The sequence below is a fragment of the Pteropus vampyrus genome, unplaced genomic scaffold (genome assembly GCF_000151845.1).
Source record: "Pteropus vampyrus isolate Shadow unplaced genomic scaffold, Pvam_2.0 Scaffold69, whole genome shotgun sequence".
Lineage (NCBI taxonomy): Eukaryota > Metazoa > Chordata > Mammalia > Chiroptera > Pteropodidae > Pteropus > Pteropus vampyrus.
Window position 1 is genome coordinate 4,146,754 of NW_011888850.1, and position 19,884 is coordinate 4,166,637.

At 54.4% G+C, this 19,884-nt stretch overlaps 2 protein-coding genes and 1 long non-coding RNA gene across 7 annotated transcripts; 1 reads left to right on the forward strand and 2 right to left on the reverse strand.

Annotated features, from left to right (window-relative positions):
• Positions 1–1,313: 1,313 nt before the first annotated feature.
• Positions 1,314–3,664, forward strand: LOC105293179. Of its 4 annotated transcripts, XR_895965.2 has the most exons (3): positions 1,314–1,451; positions 2,034–2,167; positions 2,530–3,664. It is a non-coding gene; the product is annotated as an uncharacterized LOC105293179 (long non-coding RNA). The 4 variants fall into 4 exon arrangements; XR_895966.2 differs by lacking the exon at positions 2,034–2,167; XR_002780787.1 differs by lacking the exon at positions 1,314–1,451 and having other exon boundaries at positions 1,750–2,167.
• HOXA10 (homeobox A10) lies at positions 2,916–7,067 on the reverse strand. Of its 2 annotated transcripts, XM_023531511.1 has the most exons (3): positions 5,769–7,064; positions 5,076–5,642; positions 2,916–3,904 (listed from the first exon to the last, which is right to left on the reverse strand). In XM_023531511.1, the coding sequence occupies exons 1-3, from the start codon at positions 6,037–6,039 to the stop codon at positions 3,630–3,632; spliced, it is 1,113 nt and encodes a 370-aa protein (XP_023387279.1). In that variant the 5' UTR covers positions 6,040–7,064; the 3' UTR covers positions 2,916–3,629. The 2 variants fall into 2 exon arrangements, with proteins under 2 accessions (XP_023387279.1, XP_011359998.1); XM_011361696.2 differs by having other exon boundaries at positions 5,076–7,067.
• Positions 7,068–12,943: 5,876 nt separating this feature from the next.
• HOXA11 (homeobox A11) lies at positions 12,944–17,016 on the reverse strand. The gene is made up of 2 exons (XM_011361698.2): positions 16,238–17,016; positions 12,944–14,793 (listed from the first exon to the last, which is right to left on the reverse strand). Exons 1-2 carry the CDS (start codon positions 16,950–16,952, stop codon positions 14,561–14,563), a joined length of 948 nt encoding a protein of 315 aa, XP_011360000.1. The 5' UTR covers positions 16,953–17,016; the 3' UTR covers positions 12,944–14,560.
• Between the last annotated feature and the right edge of the window lie 2,868 nt (positions 17,017–19,884).

The window sequence follows — 19,884 nt, forward strand, 5'->3', positions numbered from 1 at the left end:
CTGACAGAAGCTACTGGCTAGCAAGCAGCCAGCCAATCTTTGCCTTAGCGGGACTCTGTTATGGCAGTTAAAAGCCTGAGCTGAGATCGGCAGGGCCGGGAGAGTCGAGGAAGCTTCCTGGAAATCTCTCTCTGTGGCCAGACTCCACCGAGCCTGGCTGAGCCTCTGCCTAGGTCCCAGCCTCGGGCCCCCAGTAAGGCTGGCGAAGCCCTCCTTGCCCCCAGTGTGGGCACACGAAAATGCCGCGAATGCCCACAAATGGGATCTCCTCTGCTGTTGCTGCTGACTCGCGGCGTAGGAACGCAAGGCCGCCGCCATCCGGTCGTGATCGTAACCGAGGCCTTGTCAGCGCAGCGGCACACCAGGCCCAGATCCACAGCCCTCGACAGCCGCCCGCGCGAGTTCTTCCTCACCAGATTCGACTTGAACGCCCGCAGGAAAATAAGACCCCCTCCAGGCTCTTCTCAAGCTAGCCCTGGGTCCCCCAGAAGGAAGAGTTGGGGAGGAAAGGAGGTAGAGATAGAAAACTGGGCACAGAGAGACTGAGGACGAAACAAAAATAAAGAGAAGGGGGAAAAGAATGAAGGAGTAAAGAAAAGAAGAAAGGGGGGAAAAAAACCAGGAAGAAAGGCGGGAAGGAAAGAAAGAAGGAAGAAAAGCGTCCAAGGCAACTCCTGTGAGCAGAAAGAGCTTGCAGAGAAAAGGGTAAGTGACCAGGCCAGTATCCCAGTCCCTGTCTGCGCTGTCTCTTCTGGATTAGACCGAGTCTCCACTGACAAAGAAATCTTTCCTTATCTCCTATCCTGGATTGGGGCTGATGGTGTCCCCGCCATGTAGGAGAATGGCGGGGTCCCTGGCCAGGGACAGACCTGGAGCGGGAAGGCCCAGGCTGGAAGCGTGCGCCCCTGACCTTGAATGGCCCGGGGCCCAGAATTCCTACCACGCCCCCGGCGTCTGCTAAGGAGCAGCTAACCTGATCATACCTGCTCAGGGCCAAGTGGGGGTCGGGGGGTGAGGCCAGCAGCCTGGCAAAGCGCTGAGAAGGAGGCAAGGACGAGGCTCCTGCGCAGGGAAAGCCGAGGTTGCCACCGCAGGCCTGGCACGACCAGAGCCTGGATGCCCCGCCTGGCCCGGTCCGGCCCCCGCACACAGGTACCTGGAGACGATTTCAACTGAAGTAATGAAGGCAGTGTCGTGCTGTCGAGAGAAAGGTGGATCCCAACAACAGGAAACTACCTAAATCACCGACCAGTTCTGGTGCTGCCCGCACGGGGCTGCCTCGCCGGCTGCTGCTGCCGCCACGGCCGCCGCCACTGCCACCGCCGCCGCCAAGGGAGAACCCTGTGATCGCGCCCGGCCCGGTCCCTCGCCAACCTGCGCCCTCCGCTGCCACTGCGTGTTCCGGGCTACCGCTAAGGCATCACGAAGGGAGAAGCCACCGGCCCAGTAAGGTAAACCTAGGAGAGGGAGGGAAGGAAGGCAAAGGAGAGAGAGGAAAATGGAAGGAGGGGAGAAAACGAGAACAGAGAACGAGCAGGGTGCGTGCTGGTTTCCCAAATCTTGCAGCTCAGCAAGTTGGCGCCGAGAGGCGGCAGCCCTGGGCGACTCCAAAGCGCCAGGGACAGCCCGGAGCCCGGCTCCCTGTCTGGTCTCGGCCTCCTGCGCTCGCTCCCCACGGCTCGCTCTCCCCCTCTCTCCCTCCCTGCCAGGCAGCCAGCCCGGGCGCGCGCTCCCGCGCCCCCTCCCCCTACTGCCGCCCCCACCCCCACCTCCCGCGAGCAGGAAACGCGTGGCCCCGCGGAGGGCGACCAGGTGGGGGAGGCCGTGCTGGGGGAGGGGACCCCCGGGCAGCCCAGCAGCGGTCTACCTCACCGCTGCGTGGACGCTAGTGACGCGTCCTGGGCCCAGCCTGCTCCCCGGATTCCTAGGCTGGGGGTTATCTAGGACCAGGGGACCCACAAAATAACCAGCCTCTGCGAGCTTCCCTGGGGCTCCCGAAAGAAATCCTGTTTGGCTTCCTCTGTCTAATGCAGCTCCCCTCTCAACTGAAACCACCGGTCCAAGACAGCCACAATCCAGATATACTAGCAAGTCATAAAACCGAACAAAAGCCGACAAACCTTACGGCACCAGGGCCATAGGGCCCAGACAAATTACGACTGTCTAGGTAATATTTAAATAGATGCCTAAAGTAATTGCAGGGGGTGAGGGCTAGTCCTCCTGTTGTAAAAGTGGTGGACGGGATAAAGTGGAAGGTGAAGATAAGTCAAAAAAAGAGGTAAAATTAAAAAGCTTCATTCCACAGCTTTTATTCTTCTATAAGAACATAAACATCGTCTTTTTTTCCACGCACAGCAGCATTACAATATTAATTTATTCTGATTTAAGATTAGAAGTAAATAGAGCTAGAACTAACATTTATAATAACGTAGAATGCATTTGCATAAAACAAGATTGGCAGTTTTTCAAAATAATAGACATTTATACAGATTTGCATTTATAGTTTTTTTTCTTTTTCTGCACCTACAGGTTTGACCCTTTTATGCATGTAACTTCACAGTATAAAGGAAACCCAAACAATGTCTCCCTTTTCTTGTCTATTCTGCTTGCCCCAGCCCTCCTCGGCTTCCATGAATTTTGGAAAGAAAAAAAAAAAGAAAAGAAAAGAAAAAAGTGGGAAGGAAAAAACCCTCCACAAGATAGGGAGAATTGTGGTGTGCTTGTCCTGCGTTACCAGTGGTAACAATTATTTAATGATAACAAATCCACTAAATCTGCAGGTATAAATAAAACTACATTAGATTATTTATCTACAGCCAGAGGATATGGAAATTCAGAGGTAAGGGAAATAATTTAGTCCTGCAGTGCAAGACCTTACACAATCTGGAAGAGAAGTTTCCTTGTCCTGGTCATTCTTTTTTTTTTTTTTTTTTTCCTTTTCTTTTATAGCTGGGATATCTTACAGAGGAAGGAAAAATTCATCTTTCTAACTCTCGATTTTCCAATCAGCCAAAGTCAAGCCCTTTTGCCAACCTGTACGTCCATGCCCATAAGCCCTTCTCTTTGCCAAGGAAGAAAGAAAAAAGAAACCCTGGGGCCTATATCCCCTGATTAAACACAGCCCAACACTCCAGGCCGGGCAGCCCGGTGGCAGCTCCTTGCACCACTGACCTCAGGCCAGACACCTCAGCGCCTACAATGGGACCTCAGCCTTCCGGGCTAGATTTGCCCAGGGGCCCCCGCAGGAAACCAGCTCCACCGGGATGACAGGGGCCATCTTGAGCAGTGGAATCCTGAGACAGCAAACCATCTCAGTCACCACTTGACACTTAGGATAATATTTATCTATATAGAATTTTAGAGCGATATGGCTTTTTCCCCCAGAAAACAACAAATAAACCAGCACCTAGCAAACAGACAAACAAAACGTCAGAACAAACCAGCCCTGCACAGATGTAATGGCCAGGGAGATGGGGAGTGTGGGAGGGAGGAACGGGGCTCCCCGCACAGGTGCGAGTTCCTGGGCAGAGGCTGAAGACAGAGGGAGGAGAACGGCTCTCTGGAAGAGCAACAAAAACAGCAACAAAAACAAAAACAAACCCAAAAAAACGGCATTGCCTGGAGTTTCATCAGGAAAAATTAAAGTTGGCTGTGAGCTCCCGGATCCGGTTCTCTCGGTTCATTTTCTTCAGTTTCATCCTGCGGTTCTGAAACCAGATTTTCACTTGTCTGTCCGTGAGGTGGACACTGCGGCTGATCTCTAGGCGCCGCTCTCGAGTAAGGTACATGTTGAACAGAAACTCCTTCTCCAGCTCCAGCGTCTGGTGCTTCGTGTAGGGGCAACGCTTCTTCCGGCCACTCTTTGCAGTGAGCCAGTTGGCCGCATTTTCGCCTTTGGAATTGCCTGGCATTTAAGAGAATAAAGAGAGGGAGGTTAAATCTAGGCTCTGTGGACTGCCTGCAGGGGTGAATTTGGGTGGCCTCTGTCATGAGAGAGGTGCCCTAAGTCACGTAAAGAGAATTGTGCCCCCTTTCGCTTGCCCAGGAAAAAAGGCATGTGCCTTAAAAAGGCGTGTGCAAAATCCAGTGGGCCTCCAATCTACACCTACCCTCCCAATTTAAATTTCCCTTTGCCTTTTCCTAAACACCTGTTTTAACACAAAGCTGCCAGGTGCTCTCAGAATGAACGGCCTGGGAAGCTGTATATCTTGAACTTAACGCCTTATTTTTTCTTTGCTTCTGGCCCCAAGCAGACAAGCATTTCCTGCAGCCCCCCAGGATGGAAGCTGGGGTGCTTACTTGGGGGGCGAACAGCATGGCGGTGTCTCACTCCAAGGCCCAAGGCCGGTTGAGGAGAGAGAGAAGGACACAGTTGGGACATGGGGAAGGCCCGAAAAATTTATTCGGGGTCAAGGGCCCGCCCTGACATCTCTCCAGGAGCCAGGAACATGCAGTCTGGGCGATTCTGAGCTCCAGGGGAAGCGAAACGGCCCCTGTTTGAGGCTCAGCTCAGGGCCCCGGCGTCCGGGCGGGATCTGCCTTTTCTTCTACCCGCAAGGAGGATTCCCGCCCCTCCAGCAACTTTGAAAAAAGCTTGGGGGATCGTAAACTCGAACTTCGCCGGTTAATGGGCTTATTTATTGGTGCTGGCGGCTGCTTATTTTGGATGCCTTACAAACATCCGTGCTATCTGCGGGCGAGCCACTTTCCCTCCCTCCCCTCCCCCAGCGTGGGCCGCGCCTCGCAGGCTGGGCCCAGACCACGGTCGAGGGTGCTCTGGCCCACGGAGAAGGGCATGCATCAGAGGCGGGCTGCTCGCCGTTGTCCTCGCCCCCAGTCGGGGTGAGCTGAGGCCAGCGCGGAGGACGTCTTGGTGTGGGGCTCTAAGCTGGACATGAATTTTTACTGCATCCCCACGCCCAAATATTAAAAAGCAAGTTCACAAGGTCAGCCTGCCTGCAGCTCGGGCCAAGGCCAGCCGGCTGCTGCGCGGACTCCTGGCTCTCTGCTCCTTCCCTTCTCTGGGTCGGCCTGCCTGTCTGCCCGCCTGAGGCCCTTCAGCGCGCCTTGCTTACCCAGGGAGTCCTTCTCCGGCGAGGCTTTGCTGCTCTCGGAAGGGGCCGGGGAGAGCTCCTCGGCGGCCGAGGACGACGCGTGCGCCTCCTCATCGCCCTGCGAGCCCCCGCCGCCGCCACCGCAAGCCAGAGTCGGGGGCGGCGGCGAATCTAGGGCTCGCTCCTTCCGGGCTGCATCCGCCGAGCCGGAGGCGAGCACGGGTGGCGGGTCGAAGCCTCGCCCGGGGGGCTGAGCAGGGAACGGGCCGGCGCCGAGCTGCTGCGCGCCGCCGCCGCTGCCGTAGCCCTTGGCCGTGCCATAGGCCTGGGAGAGGCGAAAGTAGCCAGGCACGGGCACCCCGCTGGAGGTGCCCAGGGAGCAGCCATCGGGTGGCGGGCCCCTCGAGAAGGGGGCCAGCTCGGCAGCGGCTGCCGAGCCTTTGGGGCATTTGTCCGCGGAGTCGTAGAGGCAGTAGGAGCTTTCCTCTTTGATGTTCTGCGCGAAAGAGCACGCAGTGGCCTGCGGCTGGGGCTGGGTTGGCTGTGGAGGGGGCGGCTGCTGCTGCTGCTGCGGCTGTGGCGGCGGCGGCGGCCCCTCGGGCGGCTCCATGCGGCACGACCTGGGCGCCTCCAGCCACAGGTCTATGGGCGCGGGCGCGTAGCCGTGCGTCCCGGGACCCAGGCCCCCGTTGCCGCCGCCGCCGCCGCCTGGCGATGCCGCCTCATTGCGCTTGCCTCCCAGAGCCGGGAAAAGCCCGCAGCTCTGCAGCCCGTAGGACAGGTCGGCGGCCGGCGGCAGGTAGACCCCGCCGTGGGCGTAGTAGCCGCCGCCGCCCCCCGAGCCGCCGCCGCCCCCGCCAGCCTCTCCTCTGCCCGAGCTGATGAGCGAGTCCACCAAAAAAGAGTTCGCGGCGGGGCTCTCCGAGCATGACATTGTTGTGGGATAATTTGGCGAAGGGAGCAGATAGCCCTTTCTGGCTGACATTTCTTGTGCAAAACATGCTGAATACGATTAGCAATCCCCCCGCACCACGGCGGGCGCCCGCAGCCAATCCTGAGCTAGAGTTTCCGCGCGACCACTCCCAGTTTGATTTCGTAGGCGCGGGGCGCTCTCGGAGGGCGCCCTCCGAGCCCGCGATTGATATAAATATGTAATCTGTATTGATGGGCCGCGAGACGCACGCCCGATACCTCAGCCCAAAGGCCAGGAGCTGCGAGGGCTGCCCCAACGAGGCTGATGGGCGACCTGGCCCTTGAGCTCGTTCAGCCAATGCCCGGACGTGGCCCTCTTTTGGGGTCTGTTTGAAAGGCCCTTGGGCCCTGCGTAGTTAATAAGTGGGATGTTTATAGTGCGCACCGCGGCCTGCCTGGGGTGCTCCCCATCCTTATTTCAGAGTCAGCCACTAGCCCTCGGTACACTGAGGGGTCCTGTCAGGGCCTCAAGCTCTTCCCATTTAGCTCTGTACCTGGAGCTGTCTCCCAAAAGTGACGGACCTGGTCCTAAGGCCACCAGGTCCCTCAGAGTGTCCGAAATCCAGAGCAGACTGGAAGCTGACAATTTCCCTTCTTTCTTGTACCCCACACAGAATTTTCCCCAAACAGCAATGCTCGGGTTTCTCAGCCCCACTATACTCTCCTCTGCCAGTCAGTTGATCCAGTTGGGGGCTTTGCCTCTGGTGTGCCTTGGTGGGCTGGCATGAGTGGTGGTGGTGGAAGCAACTGGCAACCTTGGCTGAAAAATTACCCCACCCCTGCTCTGAGGTGAGGGCCAGGTCTAGGCACTCCACAGCCCCATCACCCTAGCAGGCTCCAAGCTTCAAGCCTTTTCAGGGAAGTGAAAGAAATGTTGGTCTTCTGGGGCTATGGCTTGCTCTGGGCGAAGACCTGAAGGGGTCGGCTGAGGGGGGTGGGCGGCCAATGGACACCTCTGCCACACATTCTCCAGTTCTCCCTTTACCCTTGGCATTTGCATGCTCCCACAGGCTATGACAAGAACCAGTGTCACCACACTCCTGCCTCTCCGTCCCCTCCCCTCTCTCTCCCTCCCCTCCAAACCCGCCGGCTGGAGCAGTCCTCACTCCCATGGTGTGTGCATTTTAACGAGGCCCGCGGTGAGGAAATCCGTCCCCTGCGAGGCCGGGCTGGGCTCTTGGCCCAGTTATAGGAACTTTGGAGGCCAGGCTCTTTGCTCAGCAGACCCCTTCTCCTCTGGCCATAAGGACACACTCTTAGTCAACTGGAAATGGCCGGCACAGGGCACTAGCCCCCAAGTGTGGGCCTCATATATGTTTCAGGAAACGTGACCTTTTCTGCCCAGCCGGATCCAGTGGAGCCCAGGAGGTCGCGGCCTTGCCCCTGGCCTGGGGGCTACAGCTCTCCAGGATGCCCCAGGCCTGCCCGCCCCACCAGCTCCAGCTCCTGAAGAGGCCTTGACTGGAGCTACTGCACACCAGGATCCCAGGAAGCAGACTGCTCAGGTCTCTGCACGCAGCGAGGAAAGACCCTGGCATCCTGGGTGATTTGCCAGGCACTTGGCCTTGTTCCTCCCAGTACAAACCCAGTCGGAGGAGGAAGCAAAGCCTGAGAGGCCCCAGAGAGAGCGCACGGGAGAGCTGCGACAGAGCCCCAGGGCTGGCTAGCTGTTGCGGTCTCTGCCAGCCTCAGCTGCCCTGAGCGGAGCCCGGGAGGCTGCGCCGTTGCTTGCGCTGTGCTCCAGCCACTTCCACCACTGTGCCTGGAGATTACTGACTCTGTGAACCAAGCATCTGGGGCAGAGAGAAGGGAAAGAGAAAGAGAGAGGAGAGAGAGAGAGAGTGAACAGAGGGAAAGAGAGAAAGCGAGAGGAGAAAGCATGAGAAAGCCAGTTCTCTACAGTTTGACGGGGTCTTGAGGCTGCAGCAGCGACGCAGCGAAACGGAGTCGGGTCTCTGCACAGGATTAGGAGCTGCCCTTTGCTGTCCTCATTGCTCTTATGCGCAAGGCCAAGGCAAATTCTAACCTGGCTAGGCCCATGAGGCCAACAAACTTGAGTACCAAAAAATTTCAGAGCACTGAAGCCTAGGACCCTTCCCCGGATGGGCCCGGTCCTTACCCAGCTCGCCTTGCCAGGAGGGTGGAACTGATGGGGACTGTTGTGCTCAGCAGTGCTATTTGGGAAGGCCACGAAGCTGAGGACTGCTGAGAAGGGGGCTTTGCCCCTCAGCACCGTCCATACCTCTCAAGAAAGATCTGCCAAGTGGAAGGTAGGACCCAAGAACAGGAGAGAGAGTTCCTTGAGAACATGAGCCTCAGCAGGCCAGTGGACCGGGACTTGATGCTTCTTTAGACTAAACGCGGAAACCAACTTCCCAGGCCACAGGTTGGAAAGGGCCTGTGGCCGTAAGACAGAATGCTTGAGATAGTGGAGGCTAAGAAAATAAAGTGAAAGACAATGATCTAAACCTTTCTTAACCTTTTTGAACGTTAAGGCCCCTTTGGAAAATCTAAGGCCAAGTTCTGCATCTTAACCTATGAAAAATGCACATCTGTGCATTCCCACAATTTGATCCATCATTTAAAAAGAGTTCACAGATGCCTCAAAGCTGAGAAGGCCCTCCAGAATGTTCCAGGACTCTTGGGGAATTCAGCCGCCCTGTCAATTTTATTGGAAGACAAGCCTGGTGCCTTGCTATATGCAGCTCAGGCCCTGTCTGGTTAGGACCCTGTAGGGTGGCCAAATGGGCTTCTAGGCTGGATGGGATCCAAGAGCGTGCACGCGCCAGCCCAAGATACAGAAGTCAGCTTGGTACTGCATTTGCTACAAGAAGACCCCTCGGCTGCGGAGCAGAGTAGGTGGATGGTCCGCTGCCGGCTCCCGGACCATGGCATTGGCACTTGGGTCTTCATCGACCTTTGGGGAGAGCCAGATGTTTTCTCCCTCATCTACCCCCGTCCGCCCCTCTCAATAAACCAAATAGGATATTGAGTCTGTGCTGTTTCTTGCTTTAAAACAAGAAAAAGAGTGTGTGAACCCATGCGGGAGCCCCTCTCTGGGCCAGGAACGCTGCCTCACTCGCATCTGGGCTTGCTGCTCAGAAAAAGAGCGTGTGAGGATGCGAGGGACACAGACTGGTCTCCTGCCGCTGGTTCGGATGGGAAGGTATCCACATAGCAGAAGCTCCGGTTAAATCCTCTCAGTCGGCCTCCAAGCTCTCAGCATCCCCAGCCGCCCCCGAGGCCCCACATTCCCCAGACCATAACACCGGAGGTGTTAGCTTCCTTTATGGAATATTCCATTTATTGATCGCCTAGGTTTTCCCCAGATTTCCCACTCCAAGAGATTAAGAAAAGCGATTCAATTGCAGGAAGGGTCGGCTTCTAGACACATCTCCCTCTCGCCCATTTGCCTTCTTGCCTTCTCTGCCTTTTGCCCTCCCTCCCAGTTGCTGAATTTCTCTCTCGCCCTCGGGATGCCTTTGACCTAAAATGGTCGGTGCCTGCTTGCTTCAACCAGGCCTGTGCAGAGTTATGTGAAAGCCACCAGGGCCCACGTTTATATTTAGGAGTAATATTACCCATTTCTACTTGGGTAATAACAGACCCTTCCCCATGGCTTTGAAGCCGGAGTAAACGCCAGGCTGGTGGAATAAGCCGTTTGGCAAGGATTATGATGCAGTTCACTGGATAGTGGATTCCTCCACCCAAGAAGGCCCTTATGAACGAGGAGAAATAATAAACTGTTACTACCCCCAAAAATTCTGTTTAAAATACTAGGTACTGAGACTGAGACCGCTAGTAAACAATTTGTATGTGGAGGTTGGTATCAGTGCTTTGGGGGCTCAGAATTATCTGACTGGAGGTGGCGTTGGGCTTCGACCCCATAGTAGAAAAATAAACGCTCCTTCCACATATCCGGCTTTAACAAAAATTCTGGACTTCTCTGATTCATGCATTTACTGCAGAGTTAGGAAATTTTTTTTGAAAGCAATGATGTTCTTTTCCTGATCATCTTTGAAAATGTCAACATTTCCAGGGATAGCTGATGTGTTTGCTTTGAATCAATCAGGTGCAATCCATCCTTAAACAACCCACTTAAAATTTTTTTTTCTAAACCCAACCACTGAGCTGGCCCTTCTCTCCTGATGAGGGAAGTGTTGGGGCCTTTTCACACACCCCCTAAATCGCAATATCCTTAGTTTTGTCCATCATAAACTGCCTCTGGCTTTGAAACTCGAGGCGGCTCTGGGATTTTAGCGAAGACGAAGGCTGCAGAGAGCACTATGTGGGCGCCCACTCCTTGGTTGCTCTGTTCTAGCAGAGTTTGGGAACTTGTGCCCAACAAAGACTAGTGGCTTTAATAGGGAAAATTTACACACACATGCACGCAAACACGGGTAGCATCTACTTTCTCTGACATTCGCCTAGGGCTGGAGTAAATGCCAGGCTGGTGGAATAAGCCGTTTGGTAGCTTATACACCCACACACTGTATATTTGGGGTGGGGGGGGAATGACCATTTCAATAAACCAATGAAAACATATTGGAGTAAAGATTTAAATATAAGAAAAGGGTATTTGAATCTGGCCTCCAACATGTAAGTGAAATGATTATTTAAAACTTGTTTTATGACGACTTTGATGGAGGGATAGGTTGATCAGAGTTTATTCTCAGTGCCTGCTTTTGAAAATATATAGATATTTGCTAGTACAGTTTTTGCATATTTGCAAAATAAGCAAAAGGTCTCATTTTTACATTTAAGAAATTGCTGCAAAACGCCAGCCAGGCTTATAGCGCTAGATTCCAAAAAAAAAAAAAAAAAAAAAAAAAAAAGCAATACAGACTTCCCTGGAAGCCTCGAAAATCAAATGCGACTTTTCTGAATCGGCCTCTTTCAGAACAAAGGTTTTCCCCAGGCTGCTGGATAGACCTAGAGGCCGCACCTAGTTAGAAACTAGCGACCACCCCGACATCTGCCCCAGGGAATAAGCAGCCGCCACGATTACTGATCACCTCATTGTTTCCAATAGAAACTTTGTTTTCCCCAGTACCGCCAACTCTTTTTTGTCGCCACCACAACTCCCTACCCCAGTCCAGGCGGGACCCTTTGCTCCGATGCCCCCCCCCCTCCATCCCTGGTTCATTCCATTATGAATATTTTTACAAAATCGAAAGATCGCCTTGAGTTTTCAGCTGGCGCAGAGAGCTTAAATCGTCAGCTTTTCCACTTAGGCCTTCCTTTGCTTTTCCATCCTTAGGGAGCGATGGGCGAGGTTGGGGGTGGGGTGGGCTGAGCACCTATACCGTCAACCAGGAGCTCGCAAACTCAGCCACTTTGCTCAGCCCTGCTCAGACATCAGCCACCTTCCCACTCCCTCCCCAGCCAGTTTGAAATTGCTAAACCTATGGCCTCTTACCTTGACACATTTCCGAAATCACTGCCAAGGGACAGCGGGCTTCTCCGCGCGGCGACGCCTGCGAAATCTAGAGAAGGCGCGTTGCTTTAAATTACAACACCAACCACTTCTTGAAGGTGAGCCCCCCCCCTTTTTTATACGAAGGGGAGCGGGACAGTGAAATAATGTAACGTGCTGCTCTTAGTATCAGAAGCAAACAAAGGCCAAGAATCGCGCTGGGGTTCCCGGCTCCCTGGCGGCTTTGACATTGATCGGAAGTGCGCCATCTCGCGGTGGATGAATGCCTAGGCCGTGCCCGAACTCGAGCCCGAGCCGGGAGAGGGAAGCAAGCTCCAGGAAGAGACAGAGGGAGAAAATGTGCCCAGACCGCTGCTGAAGAGATCTCACTTTTACATCTAAGAAATTGCTGCAAAACCCCAGCCGGGTTTATAGTGGCGCATTCCAAATATGCAAATTGGCCGGCTCGAGAAGGGTTTACGACCACATTGTCACAGCCATCGGAGGATGGGCTTTTATAGGGCTCAGAAATCAAACCCGCGCCCGCTTGCCGCCCGCCCGAGAGCAGTCCTCCTGTCTAGACTCTCTCTAGCAACTTGCGAGACTTTGGTTAATCTTTAACTGTCTCAAAGGAAGTCTTCCCTTAAACCCTGGGCTTCCCTGCTCCCACCCCCTGCCTGCCCCCCAAGAGAGTCCTTGTTCACCTCTGTGTCTGTCAACCTAGACATTCATCTGGGGTGTCTGTCCCACTCCCCTTTCAGCTGGGTTTCCCCAGTGGAGCCAGTTATCCAAACACACAAACAAATAAACAAAGCGGGGTCTGGGGTCTGGGGCCTCTCTCCCAGTTTGATCTCTGCTGCTCTGGCTCTGCCTGGGTGGCTAGGGAGAGGGTGGGGTGGAGGTGGGGTGGCAACAAAAGGCTCTGGTCTTTCTGCCCTGCCCCTCAAGGTTATGGGTGATGTCCAAATTTAAGGCAGAAGTTCAAAGGCAGGAAACAAAGAGGAAACAGGCATCTTTCTTTCCCCAAAGGGAAAAGGCAGCCTCAGCTGGGAGCTGGGGAGAAAGTGCCCTTAGAGACTCCTGAGAGTCTGCTCTTTGTACCCAGACGGGTCTCTTTCTTGCTGAAGGGTTCCCCAGGGCACCCTAGAGTGGTTCCACTTCAGTACTGCTAGTCCTGAGGTGAGGGAGTCCAGCCTGGGATGAGACCCATTGGCCACCTTAAGCCCCGAGGTTTCTTCCCAAGGTCAGTCAGAGGACGAAACTTCATATTCCTGGTCCTGAGAAACCCTTTTCCTGGGACCCCATTCCCCCAAAGGACCTGGCCAGTCACTTTGACTTCCTAAGCCAGGCTTCCCTTGGAGCTAAATCCTGACTAAGTCACCTCCCCAGTCTCTCAGGGGCTTGATGACCTGCCCCTTTCCTGGTGGGGGTGGTGTTGGATGGTAGACATTTGGCAGTAAAAGGTGAGCAAGGAGAGGAATGTCACACCAGGACCCAATACTCAAGTTTCCACAGTCTTTATTTTCCTTGTGCCCTGTCGCCTGTATACATGCTGTGACATACGCAGTTGGTGAGAATGGAGGACAGGCCAACACTCTTGTTACAAACAAAGCGACCAGAAACTTCTTAACACAGGAAGGCAGAGAAGATTCAATGGGAGGGGTCCTGGCTTTCTCAGCTGAGGTCCCCAGACACTGCTGGGCCGAACGACCTCAGAGCAAACCCAACACTTAACAAATATTGCAAGAAATTAAAAAGACCGTTCCCAACACCCTTCCCGCCCACTCCAACAGTCCAAAGGAAATCAACTAATGGCAAACAAACAAAAAAGTATTCAAACAAAATAGGTTATGGTTCCTTTATTTACAAGTCTTTTGAACACCATCCCTGTATGAAGCGTACATTCAAATATTCTTAGCAGTGAGTGAGTTTAACCGTGGAACATTGTAAACAGATAGAGCCTTTAAATATTTTCTTCATCTTTCCCCCCTCTACATTGCATCTTTTAAAATTTGCTTTGGTTCCTGCAGGGAAATATATATATATATAATATAATATTTATCTTTTAAAATAATTCCAAATCACTCTTGAGCTCTTGGAAGGTCACAGGAAGCTTCCAAGCTCAGTTCTGGGGCATTGAAGGGCAGAGTGTGGCTCCGGAATCGGGTGCTTTGGTGGTCTTGAGTCCCTCATAGCTGGGGACCACTGTCCAGCCTGCTCCTCCACTGAGCAAATCCAAGCTTCGATTAAGCATGGCAGAGACTCTGCCAAGCTGCCGCAGTCCAGAAGCGTTTCCTGCAGAGATCCCGGGGCCAGCGGCCTGGGTGCAGCCTCTTAGTTTTTTGATGTCTTCTACCTCAGGGAGTAGTCTGCTCGGCAACCAGACTTTAGGCCTGCGTGGCGGAGCACGATGAAGACCCCTTATTGGTGGGAAAAGCTAGATGGGCTGCAGAAGGCAACTGCTAGAAGCTCAGGCCTGAGACAGCGAGTGCAGTGAGTGGCTAGGAGGGGTGGAGACCCACTAATGCCACCTGGAATGGTAGATTGTTTTTTCGTTTGTTTGTTTTTCCCTCAAGGATCAGCAGCAGTCTCCCGCCTCCTATCACCTCTTAGTCCAGTCGTCTTTCACATTGGCTTTGGAAAGCAGCCCCATTACGGACATCTAGGAATCTTCCCCTTTCTTCCTGCTCCTGTCCCCAAGCTGAACTGTATTTGGAGATTGAATAGCTAGTTGATGCAGGGTTCCTGGGGGTGGGCAGCCTCCATGTGGAGGGTCCTGGGCGGGGGTCGATCTCCAGAGGGCCTGGCAGGGAGCCCAGTCCCTGATGGAGACCACACCCAGCCCGAAGCTCCAGCAGTCTCCAAGAGCGAACCACCAGGGGTCCCAAACCATTCATTCTAGTTGATGCACAACTCTTCGAATTCAATTATTGTTAGGAATCTTAACCACAGATGCCCGAGAGTCCCAGGCTGCCTCCTTGGGGGCTCTATGCCTGTAACGGCCCCTCTCTTGCACACATCCTTTCTTCAAAAGTCACCATGTGCCTTGACCTTGTCAAGGGCAAAATCTGCATATAATCTCATGAAGCCCCCCACACAATTCCAGCTGGCTGGAGCCTTAGAGGAGCGGGTTGGCCGAGTAATACTGTAAACGGTCTCTGTTAATTTTTTTTTCCTTCATTCTCCTGTTCTGAAACCAGATTTTGACTTGACGGTCGGTGAGGTTGAGCATGCGAGACAGCTGCAGGCGCTTCTCTTTGTTGATGTACACACTGAAGAAGAACTCCCGCTCCAGCTCCCGGATCTGGTACTTGGTATAGGGGCAGCGCTTCTTTCGGGTGCGTTGGCCACCTGTGGAGGGAGAAAGAGGCAGGGAGTGAGCCAGGTGTGGGGGCTGCAAACCATCCCAGAGCCCCAAGTGGAGGAAAAGAGCTGACCCCAGGGACCGGAGGCCCTGCGGGAGCCCCATCAAGGTCTCCCCAGGCCCCTACTACCTTCAGGCTCCTACTGCGGGCTGGGGACAGGCTGCAGGCGGAGTCTCAGCCCCAGATAAAAGCCAGCTCCCTAGATAGGCCCCCAGGGAGGCTGCTTACACTGCCTCCAGAGCAGAAAGGAGGGATCCTCACAGCAACAGGAGAGTTTGTGCTGCGGAGGCTGCTTTCAAAGCCACAGAGTGGGGGTTGCTGACTGCCTGCAGCCGGGCCAGACTAAATAAACAGCTGCCGGGGGACATTTCACCTTCCAGCACCTGGGCGGCCGGTTCCGAGGCAGTAAAGGCGACCCCAGCCCTAGTCTTTCCCCTCGTTAACATCTGGGCCAGCTGCTGGTTCTTTGTCAGCCTGAGTCCTGGCCACCAGCTCCTGCCTCCACGGCCAACCTCCTGGCTTCGGCGAGGTCAGGAGATGGCAGTGGAAGCCCCCTCTCCTGGGCCTTCTCTGAGCACCAAGACCACACAGCCATCCTGGGCCCGAGTTAGGGCAGGGCTGCTGTTTTAGGTAGAGTGGAGGGAAGAGGGCTTTCCCACAGCTGCTCCCCTTTTCGATAAAACTTCACCAGACATAAAGAAAAAAATCCCGCTTTTGACAGATTGAATCACAATTGTGAATAACAGTTGGACAGAGGCGGCACCTAATTGCCACCGCGCCAGAGGAAAATGGCTTCCTTTGGACAAAAAGGCCAACTTTGGGTTAATTTGTTTCATTTAATATATTGCTCGAGCTAAGCGGGCTATTTTATCTGTTAAACACGCTCCTAGCGCCATCGTTAAACAGCGATGCCTTTGAATCCCGGTCGGGACTGGAGACCCAGTGAAACACATGGCTTTTATAAAAATCTCCGGATTACCTCGCTATCAAAGGCTCCTGGAGCCCTTGCAGGGGGAATTTACAGGCGCCCACCTCCGGCTCCCCAGCCCCAAGCTGGCCCCGAGCGGGGTCGAGCTGCCGGGCTTTGGGAGCTGAGAAGGGAAAAAGGGGGGAAAGGGAGGCTTTCTTTCTTTCTTTCTTTCTTTCTTTCTTTCTTTCTTTCTTTCTTTCTTTCTTTCTTTCTTTTCTTCTTCTTCTTTTTTTTTTTTTTTTTTTTCGCAGGCATGCCTTGGCCGGTGGGTATTTCACGGCCAATTTCAGCACTCGCCACGTGATCCCGCCTTTTATAACAAAGTTTTGTTGGGGGAAACCTAAAGGCCCTTCATAAACCTTATATGCTTATAAAACAGCATATAAAAATTTAACAGCGGTGCTGCGCTAGATTTCCAACTCCCCTTTCATAAAGCGCAGGGCGCTGCCTTTATACGTACTGGAGCCGCCGGCCTTGTCCTCAGTGTGGCCGGAAGACGACTCGGGGCTGCTGCTGCTCTCGGGGCGCCGCCGCCGCTCCTTTTCCTCCGCCGCCGCCGCAGCCGCCGCCTCCCGGCAGCCGCCGGCGCCGCTGTCCGAACTTGAAGTTGCCGGCGTGCCCGTGGCCGCTGCCGCCGCCGCCGCCGAGGTCGCCGCGGCCGCCGGGGGCCCCTTCTCCGCGCTCTTGTCCCCGGGGTAGTCCGAGGAGGCGAGGTTTTCCGGGTTGCCGTAGGCCGTCTCGAAAAACTGGTCGAAAGCCTGCGGCAGGACGCCGTTCCTGCCCACGGTGCTATAGAAATTGGACGAGACGGCGGGGGTGGGGTGGTGGTAGACGTTGGCCGAGCTCTTGGCCAGCACGTCGCCAGGCACGCCGGCCGCGCTGGGCGCCTGCAGGCAGTCTCTGTGCACGAGCTCCTCCGCGGAGTAGCAGTGGGCCAGATTGCCGCGGGGGTGCCATTTAGTGGCGGGCTCAATGGCGTACTCTCTGAAGGTCACTTCGCGCACGGGTTGGACCTGGGGCAGGTTGGAAGAGTAGGAGTATGTCATTGGGCGCGAAGACGGGGTCTGGGGCAGAAAAGAAGGGAGGCTGGAGAAATCTGGACCCGAGACGTAGTAAGTACAACTTGGCAAATACATGTTAGAGGAGCAGGGACCACGCTCATCAAAATCCATCATTGGGCTACCTTGGGCTCTCCGCAGTAGCCGAGCTTAACATGATTCTCCACTGCAGCTGCCTCTTTGAAGCGGATCCGTGAAGTAGAAATTTGGAGACGTAAGCTGACGTGGAAATCTATCCCCATCCTTAGCAGGGAGGTGCTGGTCATGTGACCCGATGTTGAAATTGACAAGCTGCGAGCTAGTCCGGGCCTCCCCCCCCCCTTTCCTTTTTTCTCCCCCCTCCCTCCCCGGCTTCCTTTCTTTGTAGCCACCTCAGGGGAAGCAACAGATCGTCACTCGGTGTTCTCACCGAAAGCACGTAATCGCCGGTGTAACTCATGTTGGCTGGGGGGCCTCCCCGGCGCGCGGCAAAGCTGGGCCGCGCCCCGCTTGTGCTCAGCGGCACGGTCCTGGCCCTCAAGTGCGCCGAGGGCGGTGAGAGAACTCAACTTCTGCCACCCACCACTCCCCGGGTGAGGGACGCCCCACGCTGGGGGTGGCCGGGTGGGAGCTCGTCGCTGCGTGTCCTGTGCGTGGTTTTGGAATCAATTTGCTTGGAGGATCGCGTTCGCGCCTCCTTCTTCGCTGTCCCCCTCACACTGGCTTGCTCTGGGAGACACCTCTGCCTCAGACTCTGGCCGGACCCCCTTCGGGGCCAGGGTTCGCAGCCGTGGATGTGCCGGCCTCATGGCTTGCCCGATTTGCACGGTGACTTGATTACACGCTCGCATTCATGGTCACTTCCGAAGCGCTTTAGTGCCTTCCGTCCCTAAACCGCCAACGACCAGGGCGGCTTCCCCCGCGGTTTGTCAGGGATCCGCAGGTCCCGGAGGGCCTTCGTCTTACCCGGGATCCACCTCCCTTTCATCCTCCTTGCCGGCCTCCTCACCCCATGCCCTGCCCTCGGAGAAACCCCCTCCTCCTCGCTGCCTGCCGGGGTTCGGAGTCGCTCCGCAGAGCCAGAGACGCGGGGGCTGCGCCGCTGCGCACTAGCCCTCCCGCCCGGTCTTCTGGAGCTGAGGACTCGGGAAATCAAGCAGTAGAGGCGAGACTTGGGCTGTTTTAGAGCCGCTGACATCCGAGGAGCCTTCTCCTGGGTATGCTGCAACTTCCTGGGGCCCACCAGCTGCTAGCGAACTCCAGAGCAGTGGGGAGAGTGGGGACAGTGAGAAGGGGCGAGGACGAGGGATCGTGGCTGAGAAAGGGGTAACATGCCTTCTCTCCTTCCTTGAAAAAGCCTGAGAGCCAAGGATGTACAGGGCAGAAACTCAAAAGTGCCTTTCCTACTACTCATCCCACAGAAGGAACACAATGCCAAAGAAAAGAGACAAGAGACGTGCTTCCCAAACTTCCAGCACCTTGGGTGGAAAGGACGCCTTAAAAAGTCTAGGTATGAGCTAAAGATAGAGACAGAGGCCATAGCGACTAGTGTGAGCTTTCTTGGGAAGAGGAAAGAAAAAGATGGATGGTGAAAAACGCTCACTGTCCTGCAGGATTGAATGAACAATGTTTGGGAGAAGCAAAAGAAGACGACACAGAGCAGCCAGGCAGGGCCAGGAGCTGGGAGGGGCCCAGCCTGGGGCCTCCCCACACCTATCTTCTTGGAAGGAGCTGGATGCCCCTGAAGAAAAGTCGAAAATGAACAAGAATAACCTTTTCCCTTTCCCTGTCCAGGAAATAGCCAAAGGTATTTATATATCTTGGGGAGATTTAGAGTATAAACTCTAAGATCTTTGGTATTTAAGTGTCAACATCGATTTATTTATTTATTGCTGAGTGGACTGTAACTGACTCAATAACAAATCTAATCATGTATTGCACTGGAAAAGAAATATTCTCATTATGTATTTTCTCCAAATGATGGCCCACCATTGCATTTGAATGCCCACTGTAAATATCAATAATATCAAGTAATTACTCTGTAGTGGAGTAAACTAATTTATTAGCATTAATGTTTATGTGGCTCCTACCCCCCTCCTTTATAAGGGTGGCTTATCACAAATCATACTTCTCGGACACATTGGTTTAATGAACTCTTTATTCGGGGTTTGCTGCAAGAACTTTTGTGCTCCTTGAATCCCTGAGAGCTGAACTCGAAATTATTTGTGCATCTTCAGCTTGACATATTTGTCCACTGTGGCTTGTGCAGAGGAGGTCTGGTGGGAAGGAAGGTTGCTGGGGAAGGGTAGCTTGAGACCTCCTAAAGCTGGGAATTACAGTTATAGGATTGCCCTGCAGCGAAAAAACTTCGATTTCCAGCAGCGACCAACAAGGCAAAATATTTATTTCTCCACAGTATCTCTTTCTTGGAGACAGAGCATAAAAGGGAGAAGGAGATGTTTGTGAACAGCAGTGTTTGAGCTATTCCCTGGCTTGATTTTGGCTCTCCCAAACTCTCTCCTAGGAGCCCACCCAGTCCCCACCACCCCTCGCCCTCGAACAAAAGGAATGCATGAGGGGTTTCAGTGACTTTGCCATAACAAAGGCGCCACCATTGCGGGGCTTGCCCCGCCCCTGGGTGAAGGCAAACAAATTCTTGCACTTGTATGAGGGCTTTTAAGACTATAATTGAACCCGGGGGCGTCTAGGAGAACCGAAAACAGTTCTAGACAGACCTGGGGTTTTATAGCACTTTTGGCAGTCAACTTCAGGTTGTGCCTGAGCAGACCGGCTGCGGTGGCCCGCCAGCGGGGGACACCACCGTCTCCCCCAGCTGCACGCAGCCTCTCTCCTAATTATATCGGTTTCCCCTGGGTGCCAAGAAGAAGGGCTTCCCACAGAAAGGTCGGTATGGGGATGTGCTCTGTTCCTCATAACCAATGCCTCCCGTGTCCTTGATAGCAAAGCCGAGAGGGTGCTGGCAGGTCCCATGGGTGTCTACAGGAGACAAAGGCGAGTTCCAGAGGAAAGGCTGGAGGGGAGGAAGGCGCTCTGGGAGTGGCAGGCAGGG

Excerpts from the sequence above, each read along its gene's own strand:
- HOXA11 (XM_011361698.2), bottom strand. The coding sequence starts at position 16,952 with ATGATGGATTTTGATGAGCGTGGTCCCTGCTCCTCTAACATGTATTTG. Across the intron at positions 14,794-16,237 it reads GGACAAGGCCGGCGGCTCCA|GTGGCCAACGCACCCGAAAG; the intron begins GTACGTATAAAG and ends CTCCCTCCACAG.
- HOXA10 (XM_011361696.2), bottom strand. The coding sequence starts at position 6,039 with ATGTCAGCCAGAAAGGGCTATCTGCTCCCTTCGCCAAATTATCCCACA. Across the intron at positions 3,905-5,075 it reads GCCGGAGAAGGACTCCCTGG|GCAATTCCAAAGGCGAAAAT; the intron begins GTAAGCAAGGCG and ends CTTAAATGCCAG.